Below are 12,393 nucleotides of genomic sequence, written 5' to 3'. Positions count from 1 at the left end.
AAGAAGGTGCAAGTTTAGCTTAAATATAACGTCCGTTCTCTTGGATTTGCTTGTGTTTACGTCGGATTTTTCCCAAAACGTGAAAGTTACCGAACTTTTCAAAAGACTCAAATTATCAGCTCTATGTACGAAATAAATTTGTAATTGAATCGTGAACCAAAGGAATCGGAATCAAATCAAGTTTTATTGATTTTTAATGATTTCATTGTTACATTTTTCTGCTTCTTAAATCTTCTTAATGTCATTTTCATTCGGAAACATCGCAATTTCCTTAGTTTGAGAAACACCGATCAACATTTTCCGACATTTTCCGGACAAAACGTTAGTTGCAGCCTCCGTTAAAAAATAAAAACATCAATATTTCTCGTGAGCGACTTGAAAATCCCGTCTAACGCGCCAGTGTACACTGCTTGCCACAAGGGGGAGCTGCGTGACTTATTACGATCTTATGAAATTCATTATTTTTCCACTAAAGAAATATGTTTTTGTTTTTTTTTAAATTTCTGTTTTCCATCGTCACAATAATATCGGGAATTATTTTGATCGGGATAATTGTGGGCGGGATATTTTTTCTACTTTTAGGCTAGTACCATGGTTGCCGTGGTTACCTGCATAGAGGTTTTCTTTTAAAAGTTGAGGATGTAAGAAATCATTAAAACGGAATCATTTTCATTTGGAAACATCCCAATTTCCTTAGTTTGAGAAACGGCGATCAACATTTTACGGCAAAAACACGTAGTTTGATTAATCCAGGACATGTTTTACAAATTAATCCATGATGAAAATAAACGTTAGTTGCAGCAAGTTAGCAGATTAGCAGCCCTATGTACTAAATCATTTTTAATTGAATCATGAACCAAAGGAAAGGTATTCTGACATTTTCTTCGTCACAATCCGCAATCTAGAAATCGCAAATCAAAAAAATGAGAAAATTTGAGCAAGATTAATTTAGTAATCGATGAATTGTTAAAGCCCCTGATTGAATATGAATTCTTACATGAGAATTCTCTCATTTCTTTGCTCTTTTCTGACTAAAAACAGCTCAAACTGATCGATTAATCGTCAGAATAATCATCATTTTGCACCTTCGTGTTTATCGTATGTGGAAAAACGTACTTCTTACAGTCTTCAGTACAGAAATGTCATTATTATTTCTTTGTTATTGTTAAGACACCAGACGATATTCACGTATAAGTAGCTAAGAAATCTGAAAAACTGTTTTAATTATCAAAAAAGGGTTTCTGATGACTTTTTTTTGACTGAATAATCGTCTTAAATGTGATTTCTTAAGTCTTTTCCGACACTTAGCGAGCATAAGTTAGCAGGAGGTTTGATATTCGTTTTCGAAAAGACATTTTCTCAATCAACAAATAAACATTTTCCTCATTCTGATTGCTGTAGTAGTTGCTAATGCTAGGCGGCTACTTTACTACAGGTAAAGTTGTGTTGATATCTGCCATTATGTTGATACAGTATGAAATTAAATATGTAGATTTTGATTTTTGGTGAATTATTTAAATATTTAATTTCATACTGGTTCACAATAAAAACAATGTAAAAAAAAACCCTGAAAAAAGGGTTTCAACGATTCATTTAGTTATCGATTAATTGTTCACATCCCAACTGACGACTTTTTTTGACTGAATAAACGTCTTAAATGTGATTTCTTAAGTCTTTTCCGACACTTAACTAAATAAGTGTTGTTTTCGGACACTTAAAGAAGCCATTTTTAAAGTTTGGGACCCAGAATTTCATCAGTTAATCCACGATATTAATCCACAGACTGGTGTTCCAGCTCTGGAAACAAACAAACTCTCTAACTCTAACTCTAACTCTTTAACCTCCGTAACTGAAACACGACGACATTTTAAAGTCGATTTTTTTTATTTCGCGTTTATTTCATCAAATTCAGTGCGGTATTAACGTGTTTATCGTACGCGGTCTCGATAGTTAGCTTAAAGTTGTCAAGGTGTTCCGATGTGACGCTCGCGCGCGTCTAAAAGGGGAAAAAAAACAACAACGTACTTTTCTCCGTCTTTTCCTGGGTAACGATGCGTTAAAAATACTTCGTAACAGCGTGAAAAAGGTGAGCGTTTAAAGAGGGACAGTTCTCACCTGGTGTGGACGGAGCAGGAAGGACAGGTGGACACACTCACGCGCACACTGAAGACACTGAAGACACTGACAGAGCAGCAGCAGCAGCAGCAGCGCGAGACCACGGCGTCCGGCTCGGCGTCAAGCTGAGCGCGTGCAACGCACCGAGTTCCGGTGACACACTTTCAAAATAAAGCTTAGGCCAAATGAAGTGTCGCATTATGTTCATATATATGTAAAATATATCAATAACATTCATATCGATGAGTATTGTGATACATTTAACATGATTGTGATCGACTTACTATGATTTAAATGTATTTTTTTTGTGTGAAAGTTACTAATGAAATTCACTGTGATTTGAAATATATTTATATATGGTTGACCCTGGCTAAATAAAGGGCAAATGCAATCAAACATATTTAAAAATAAATATTTTATATTCGCGTACAATACATACTTACATAGCATTCTACTTTTAATTCATTAAAACAAAAAAAATGTAAGGTTTTATTTTGAAGGCGAAATGGCATAACTGTTTATATTCCGGGCAACTTTAAACAACCGCAAGTACAAATTAAACTTTGACAAAAATCAATAAAACACTAATTAAACCCGTGTGAAGCCGCTGCCTCACACAGTTAATGGGTTTGTTTTTCTAACACAATGATCATATATTTAAAGATTTAAAAGGCATTTGTTGGTTGTATAATAAATATAGTGTGTGTGTGTGTGTGTAAATATTACAGTCAATATTATGATAACGCTTCATTAACCAGGGAACACCTGCACACGTTGTGCTTAGGTTGTGGCGACACCTGCTGGTTAGAAAATGCACTGACTCTAGACTTTCCAGACAGCAGTTTACAAATAATGTTTCCAAAGCCAAACGAACTGTAAACAAAATAAATTCACTTTTTATCAAACTACACTGAAATGTTGTTTCATGATAGAGTAATACCAGGTTCAACCCTGAGAATATGAGAGTTTAATTCCAGGATTAAACCTGGGAATATGAATGTTTAATTCCAGGATTAAACCTGGGAATATGACTGTTTGAATCCAGGATTAAACCTGGGAATATGAATGTTTAAATCCAGGATTAAACCCGGAACATGAATGTTTAATTCCAGGAGTAAACCCAGTACATGAATGCTTAATTCCAGTATTAAACCTGGGAATATGACTGTTTGATTCCAGGATTAAACCTGGGAATATGAATGTTTAATACCAGGATTAAACCCGGAACATTATGTTTAAATCCAGGATTAAACCAGGAACATGATTGTTTAATTCCAGGATTAAACCTGGAAAAATGAATGTTTAATTCCAGGATTAAACCCAGAAAATTACTGTTTAATACCAGGATTAAACCCGGAACATGAATGTTTAATTCCAGGATTAAACCCCGAACACAAATGTTTAATTCCAGGTTTAAACCCCTAACATGAATGTTTAATTCCATGATTAATTCCAAGATTAAACCCGGAACACAAATGTTTAAAACATCATCACACAACAAAGGTACAAAGCTAATTTGGTGTGATTTTATTACAACATCACAGTCTCGTTTTATTCTTTAAAAACCGAATGAACCAGCTTCTTGTGTCTCTCCATGCCGTAGACTTTGAGGAACGCTTTCCCACATATGGGACAAGCGAAGGGCCGTATTCCCGTGTGTATTTTGGCGTGCACGGTGAGGAACCCCTTCCTCGTGAAGCCCTTCCCGCAGACGTTGCATTTGAACGGCCTCTCCGACGTGTGACGCAACAGGACGTGATTCTTCACCTCCGTCGCCGACCTAAACTCCCTGACGCATCCGGCCACTGTGCATTTAAACGGCATCTCTCCCGTGTGGATCAGCTGATGTCGGAGCAGCGTGGCCCGCGACACCAGCTTCCCGCAGTGCGGACACGGATATCGGAAGAGCTCGTGGAGGTGGCTGGTCCGCTGGTGCTTCTTCAGCGACCCTTTGCCCTTGAAGGACTTCTCGCACTGCGAGCACGCGTGCTTCTTCGCATCGCGAAACTCGCCGTGGACGAAGTTGACGTGGCGTATCAGGTTGGAGTTCTGGGCGAACGTCTTGCCGCAATCCGGGCACAGGAAGGGCTTCTCCCTCGTGTGGACGCGCAGGTGGTAAACGAGGTCCGTGTCGCAGCGGAACCGGGCGCCGCACTGGGCGCACTGGTACGGCAGGTGGCCCGTGTGCTTCCACTCGTGGAGGACGAGGAAGCGGAGCTTGGGCAGCGTCTTCGGGCAGTGGCCGCACTTGAACGGTTTGCCGAGCTTGTGCACGCTCTCGCAGTGCCGGAGCAGCAGCTTCAAGACGTCGAAGGTCTCCTCGCATCGGACGCACTGGAACGCCGTGTGCGACGCCTTGTGGCGCGCCAGCGTCGCCGCGTCTCGCAGCACCTTCCTGCACACGCCGCAGTACAGCTCGTGGTGGGTGATTTTGTGCCTGGCCAGGGACACTTTGTAGTTAAAGGAGTCTGGGCACTTGTCACACTTGTAGAGGTTCTCGGCGACGTCGGGGCTCGCCGCGTCGTCCTGCCGCTTCGTCGACTCGAAGCAGACCTTCTTCAAGTGCCCCTGCAACGACGTGTACCTCTGAAATCTTTTGCTGCAGCGAGGGCAGTTGTAGTCACCCGAGGGGAAGTGCATTTTCATGTGGCTTCTCAGGCTCACGTTTATGACTTTGTTGCAGATGAAGCAGTGAGCGTTGTGCTTGTTTTTCTGCGTTTGTTTTTGTGCGTCCGCGATTGCCGGCTTTCTTGTCGAAGAGGGTAAAGTTTCCCGACCCTTGAAGGACACGTCCTCCGGGTCTGAGCAGCCGGACGGCGAATCGTACCCGGTCGGACTTTTGCCGGGAGACGCCAAAGACGAGGCGGCATCCGAGTAGTAAGACCAAGAATCGGACGACGCGGGACTGCGACGGACAGAGCCGTCGTCCGAGTAGTAAGACCACGAGTCGTTTTCGCTGCAGTCAGCGTCGGGAGCGGTTTCTGCCGAGTCGTTCTCGGATATGCTCGGATCCTCCTTGACCGACACGACCGCCGCGGGTGGTTTTTCTTTCCCCGGAGGAACGAGGTCGATTCTGTGAAGTTTTATCTCCATCGTGCGACCGTCCAGGATCGCGTCGGCGTTCGTTTGCGTCGTACGAGGCGACGGCACGACCTCGTAGTCCGTACGCGATGGAAAATTATCCAAGATGGCGTCCTGTGCTTGTTTTCTATGGAGTGTGAGAGCTGAAATAATGCAGGCGCCGTCCAAGGAACCGTCTGGAAAGAGGGGGGGAAAAAAGAAGAGTGAAAAACTAGCTAAAGAAAGTAAAGAGAGAACAGTTTGTGTAAAAATTAGCGATATCTAAAGGTGAGACAAAACTTGCCGTTGTGGTCAAGCCGACTGTTTTCTTTGTGATACTGCAGGACGATCTTAAGCTCCTCCCCCTGGGACACGGGCGCCATACAGTCCTGCAGAACTGAAGACACGTCACCAAACATGGAGGCGACCTGAGAGGAAAAAAGCATTTAGAATCATATTTTGTCTCAAAGTCTACGGCTCAGTGATATAATGTTCGTGTTCTGCACCTGTTGGAAAGACCGAAGAGGAAGAAACTCGTCCAGTCTGGACAGAAGCAGCCGCGTCAAACTGCACAGAGCTTCGTCAAACGCCGGACCGAAGTCTTCGTGGAAAACTGTCTGAAAAACAACATTCACTGTTTAATTGAGCAATTGTTTCAGCCCCACTTGAATCTAATTCATGTTCTCACCTCATAGAAGTTGTCCCTCGTCTCTGGATCTTTCAACAACACTTTCACGAAATCCACAAAGTCGTTTTTGGTTCCAGCCTGTCGGAGACAACATGTACTTTATATTAAAACGTCGAAAATCGTCCTTCTTTTAACGAACTTCTTTTTCAAACGTAAACTCGCCTCTTTTACACAGGCCTCGATGAGCGTCTGCATCCTGTCCAGGTGAGGCTGAACGACCTCTGAGTGAGCGGAATCTTCGCGCTGACATAACTCCAGGATGAGCTGAAAACAGCGACGCACAAAACACGTTTTTAATCATCTTCATTTCATACATTTTCAGCATTTACAGCGTTTCCATCGCTTCAGCCTCTCACCCGCGCTCTCAGGCCCAGGACCAGTTGGGCCCTCTGTCGGCTGGTGAGCAGCTCCGGGACCAGTTCGGTAACCATGGACACAAACTCCTCCAGCATCCCATAATCAGCCACTGCCTTCTGCTGGACGGTCTGCCAGACTGCTGCAGAGACCAGGCAGACCGGAGAGACCAGGAGACGAAGAGCAGAGAGAGGAAGACCAGGACCTGAGTCATGAAACCAAGAGTTTAGCATTATTAAAGGCGTCATGTGTAAGAATGTGGCCAAAAACGGTTACTACATTCAAATACAAAACACTGAGGTATTTTAGGTTTCGCTTTCTGGCATAACTGGCAACCTGTGGTTGCTCGGGAGCTGAGACTCTACTGACTGCAATGATTGGAAGACGGCGGTTGGTGGCGCCACATGCCATAACATGATTTGCAGTCTGCAAAATATTTTTAATGCAAATTTTTGGCTGTACTGTTGTTAGTGAGTTCAGTTATGATACATGAACATTTTTCCTGAGTCTCTGTGACAGATTTGGAGGATTTTATGGCCAGTTGCTTTAGATTTATTAAATAATGCACCTTTAACTAATAATGCTAATAATGATTAAATTACTTATGTTTATTTTTTAAAAATGATACAAATGCACTTCACAAACAATTTAAAAATATAAAACAGTTTAAAGAGAAAAAAACACAAGATCATGAGCATGGCCGACCATAAAAATAATAAGAAGAGTCACTTAAATTAGTGCAGTCTGGTTCACAGGGTTTTAAAGTAGTGGAATTTTTATATAAATTATGTTTTTATATAAATTTAAGGTTGATTTCGTGTTTAAATAAACGTAAAATAAAGAGTAGTTGAAGGGGCTACAAACTTAGAAGTCAATGAGGTAGCAGCAAATTTAGCCTCCTTTTGTTGTCAGTAATCGTTATCAATATCCGGCAAAAGCGTAAAAATACACGATGCGCTCGTTGGTCACTTTATAAGATACACAATTCCACCGTGTACTTCATCACCGGACAGTGGATACGTGTATTTAAACACGTAAACGTTTATAGGAGCAGTTTATGTCCAAATCGAGCATCAGTAACGGCACACGCTAATATTAGCTCAATGGCTACATGGCTAGCTAACCCGGTGACCGGTTACTTACAGTTTCCCGTTAAATTATCCCTCATCTCTTTATTATTTTTTAATCCGTTGTTCTCGGTCCAGCAGTAAAAAGTTGTGTTTTATGAGATAAACTTCACTTCTTCCCGGCCTTTCTCATTTCTGTGAAAGTAGAGATTCACGTGACGGAATCCGGACTTCATTATCCGTCCGGCGGTGTTTCCGTGTTTCTAGTTCCGGGTCGTGTTTCGTCTCGTCACGGCCGCGGCGACCAAACCCCCACCGCGAACAACGTAAACCACGAATTTACAATACATTTCAACATCTTTTACGCGTTAAAATTACTTTTTAACACTTCCGTCTGTTTTCGTCCAATGTTTTAGTTGAGATCCATCTTACAGAAGCGGCGCAGCGTCATCATTCGTCCGTTTGTGTTTTCGTTCCGGGTTGCGTCATGAGTCAGTTCTGGACGGTTCCGTGGAGAAGGGTCTAACTCCGGGCCGGAGTAACCACGCCATCCCTCCCCTTACCATTACGGGCACTCCCCTTACACGCAGGCACGCCTCCTCAACACTGATTGGGTGGAGATCACGTCTGACGTGATGACGTTGTCGTATTTGAAGAAGGATGAGAAGCAAGAAGTTAAAAAGAGAGGAAAGCTGCAGAACTACGCAAGTTCTAAAAATGACGGAAGAAAAGGTAAGAATGGTTTAATACACAGTTTGATATTGAACACTGTATTTATTGTCGTTATTTATACATTATAGATTAAGTCAATTAAGTTTAGTTTGCTAACCAGTCGTGACTCGTGTCTACATGTTATAACCGTCACGACTGTATCAGAAAGCAAGAGAAGCTTCTTTTTTTTCTAGTTTGTTTTAATGATTTCTTAAATGCCTTTACTCATACAGGTTATAACATTGACAAAGTGAGTCCCATTTTCCACTAAGAAACGTTTACAATAAACTACATGCTCTTTATTTAGTTTTATCTAGTCATTTTTTTTAAATCTTTAAATGACTGAAGTTGCACACAGCTTTGCTAATTTGAAAACGTGACCTCAGTTCTACAATTGTAAAGATGAAACATTTGATAATGAATAATATATTTCACGTTTAGAGATAAAAAGTTCTGTTGAATCACAGTCAACAGTTAAATTTATTTCATTTCAGTTAGCCTACCGTGGTAAAAAGTCTCTCTCAATGAGTTTGCATGGGATACGCGTGTATAAATAAAGTTTCGACAAAAGCAAACGTCATCACGTCAGAGGAGAGGTGCCTGCGTGTAAGGGGAGTGTTGAGGAGGCGTGCCCGCGTGTAAGGGGAGTGCCCGTAATGGTAAGGGGAGGGATGGCGTGGTTACTCCGGCCCGGAGTTAGACCTACTTGACGGTGTGCGACAATAATAGAGACGAATAAAATACTCGCTGACATTTATGAACACATAAGTGTACTTTGTATGCAATTTATGAATAATTAAAGCCACTTTGTAAACTATTAAATAATATAGCCAAACTGCTAAAATATATAAATGCAGATTATACACATACATATAATTATCATGTTTCTGATATAATAATCACGTTTACAAAATAAAGTATCACGTTCATAAAATATAATTATAACGTTTATAAAATATAATGATCACGTTTATAAAATATAATGATCACGTTTATAAAATATAATGATCACGTTTATATATTACAGTATCACATTATAACGTGATACTGATCCCCAAAAAACATTTCCACTGTGACAGCAATAGCTTCTGTAAAATGTAACGTTTGTGAGTAATTTCATTTATTTTTGCAAACTTCCATGATCACAGCAAACTGTAGGTTATAAAAAGTTGTGTTTAATAGCCTACACTTTTTGAATGTCTTGTTAGTCTGTTTGACAGAAAAAGTATTAGAACTATAGAAGTCTACTTGTTCTGTTTTTACACTCCCATGAGGTACAACTACAAAATCACTCAACAAAGCTTTCAACAAAATCAACAATAAACTAAACTATTGCTGATTATGTCATTAAGGAGTTGTTACCTATTTCCAGGTAGATATGTGAAACTCTGGTATCTGAATCAAACACAGTTGGACATCAGTGGATATTTTGACGAATGAAGTCATACAAAAGCTCTGAAACACTTGATTCTGCACAGAAAGTTGTATAACTTTCAAATCCATGTAATGAGTACAAGAAATTAATGATATATTATTTTTATTTGTGTAACACAAAATAAACTTTTTACACTTTTGACAAAGAGCCCCTGCTGGAACAAGGGTCTTTCTGCATGGAGTTTGCATGTTCTTCCCGTGTGTGCGTGGGTTTTCTCCAGGTTCTCCGGCTTCCTCCCACAGCCCAAAAACATGCAGATTTGGGGATTAGGTGATTTGGCCGTAGGTGTGTGAGTGTGAGTGAACGGTTGTTTGTCTCTATATGTGTCCCTGTGATGGACTGGTGAACTGTTCAGGGTGTGACCCCGCCTATCGCCCTATGTGAGCTGAGATAGGCACAGCACCCCCCGTGACCCTTCAGTGGAGGACAAAGTGGTAGGTAATGGACAGATGGATGGAAAACAGTTTGACTCGAATCACAGTCGCTGAAGAAAGTCCTCACTCTCTAAAGCGCTCTGGAATCTGGCCAAGAGGCTTTGGAGTTTGAGCCTTGCTTCATCAGACAGGCTCTGGCTCTGAAGCTGTTCACTGAGCAGCGTTATCTCACTGATAAGACAAAATGATAGTCATTAATGACACTCACATACATTTGGGAATATACACTGCTGTGAAAGTTGGTTTAACAGTTTTCTAAACTATCTGACTTACCTCGAGTCAAACTTATTTCCACATTTGTACATCTCAGTGGCTTTGTCCAGGGAAATGGAGTGTACAACTGCCAGGGCGAATATTGTTGCCTATGTCATGAAGATTAAGATTGTGTTGGACAGTGACCATGTGTTAAAAGGAGACATATGCAGTTATATAAAATATGTAGTCTTTGAATCAGTGTCTGATATCTCACCTCTGGCAAAAGTACATCCATGACGAAAGCCACTGGATCAGCGTACTTCTTGTCTGTCTTTGTACTTTCAAGTACTCCAGTTTTTACTCAAGTTTTTAGTTTGGGTATTCATATATAAATACAATAAATAAATAAATCCCACACAAAATGCTTTTTGACAAACTCACTTGAAGGTGTTGCAGCATGCCTTGATCCTCAGTAATTGCTTTAATTAACAGGCAACTGGACTCACGCCGTTTCTTTCTTGCCTGTTGGGCCCTTTCCTAAAATTAAATTTTACAATGCATAAATATGCAACACTGTATATATTCAAGTGCTTTGAATAAGACAATTTCCCTGATTATTTGCACTTCCTTACGTACCACAAGACTCTTTGTGGATGCATCATCGGAGCCGACCATAGTAACATCACTGCCCTAAATGGATACACAGATAAGTTTGAATGAGACAGAACACATCTGTGTGTTTACTGATGTATGAAAGAAATGCTTAGACTAACCAAGTCTTTTGCAGGAAAGATGTACGGCATCTTGCTGTATATATGGTCATCTGCATCCGATGGCACCTGTAGACGATCATCATCACAATCAGAATTGTGCCAGCATGTGTCATATGCAAATGTTGCAAATCTTCAAATGGCAAATCGGACACTGAAAAGTGTCTGAGTCACATTGCCTCAGCTCAGGGCCTGCTCCAACAGGAAAGGTCATGTTGCTCTGTAAGAGAATTTTAATATTTAATATTAAATTACATTTCTTTTGTATTTTTAACATGGGAACATGTTTCATCAACAATCCAGTAGAAATTAACTGGATTACATTTGCCTATAAGACTTTACCTGTCCTAAAATATATGTAGGCTAACTGAAATGAAATACATTTAACTGTTGACTGTGATTCAACATAACTTTTTATCTCTTAACGTGAAATATATTATTCATTATCAAATGTTTCATCTTTACAATTGTAGAACTGAGGTCACGTTTTCAAATTAGCAAAGCTGTGTGCAACTTCAGTCATTTAAAGATTAAAAAACATGACTAGATACAACTAAATAAAGAGCATGTAGTTTATCGTAAAGGTTTCTTAGTGGAAAATGTGACTCACTTTGTCAATGTTATAAACTGTATGAGTAAAGGCGTTTAAGAAATCATTAAAACAAACTAGAAAAATGGCTTCTCTTGCTTACTGATACAGTCGCTACGGTTATAACATGTAGACACGAGTCACGACTGGTTAGCAAACTAAACTTAATTGACTTAATCTAAAATGTATAAATAACGACAATAAATACAGTGTTCAATATCAAACTGTGTATTAAACCATTCTTACCTTGTCTTCCGTCATTTTTTGAACTTGCGTAGTTCTGCAGCTTTCCTCTCTTTTTAACTTCTCGCTTCTCGTCCTTCTTCAAATACGACAACGTCATCACGTCAGACGTGATCTCTCACCCAATCAGTGTTGAGGAGGCGTGCCCGCGTGTAAGGGGAGTGCCCGTAATGGTAAGGGGAGGGATGGCGTGGTGACTCCGGCCCGGAGTTAGACCCTTCTCCGCTTCGAGGCAGATTCACGTTTAATATAAAAGTCACGACACTTGGATGAAAATTAGCCGTCAGACCTGCAATATTTATTCTTTTTTATGTGTATGTATATATATATATATATATATATATATATATATATATATATATATAAAACTTATGATGGTCAGAGTTTTTTTTTTTTTTTTTTGGAAGAGAACCAGCAGCCCGAGACACAAACTTGAAACCAGGGAAAAACACATTTCAGCCACATAAAATTCAGCTCAATAAAACCCACTCCCGCTTAAAGGTGCATTATGTAATAAATCTAAAGCAACTGGCCATAAAATCATCCTAATATGTCATAGAGACTCAGGAATAATGTTCATATAACAAACTGAACTCACCAACAACAACAGTACAGACAAAATATTTGCATTAAAACAAATATTTTGCAGACTGCCAATCTTGTTTATGTTTTGGCGTCATGTGGCGCCACCTAACGCCGTCTACCAATCATTGCAGTGAGTAGAGTCTCAGC

General features: G+C 40.4%; 1 protein-coding gene across 1 annotated transcript; it reads right to left on the bottom strand.

Moving 5' to 3' along the window:
• Window positions 1–3,666: 3,666 nt before the first annotated feature.
• Window positions 3,667–7,493, bottom strand: LOC310939822 (uncharacterized protein; the record flags this gene model as incomplete). The annotated part of the gene is made up of 7 exons (XM_083904666.1): window positions 7,361–7,493; window positions 6,220–6,422; window positions 6,035–6,127; window positions 5,864–5,941; window positions 5,682–5,792; window positions 5,480–5,603; window positions 3,667–5,372 (listed from the first exon to the last, which is right to left on the bottom strand). Exons 1-7 carry the CDS (start codon window positions 7,383–7,385, stop codon window positions 3,667–3,669), a joined length of 2,340 nt encoding a protein of 779 aa, XP_083760792.1. The 5' UTR covers window positions 7,386–7,493.
• Between the last annotated feature and the right edge of the window lie 4,900 nt (window positions 7,494–12,393).

The sequence above is a fragment of the Microchirus variegatus genome (genome assembly GCF_963457635.1).
Source record: "Microchirus variegatus genome assembly, chromosome: 18".
In the NCBI taxonomy this organism is placed as follows: Eukaryota; Metazoa; Chordata; class Actinopteri; order Pleuronectiformes; family Soleidae; genus Microchirus; species Microchirus variegatus.
Note: the sequence above shows the minus strand (reverse complement) of the source record. Positions and strands in the feature narration are given on the sequence as shown.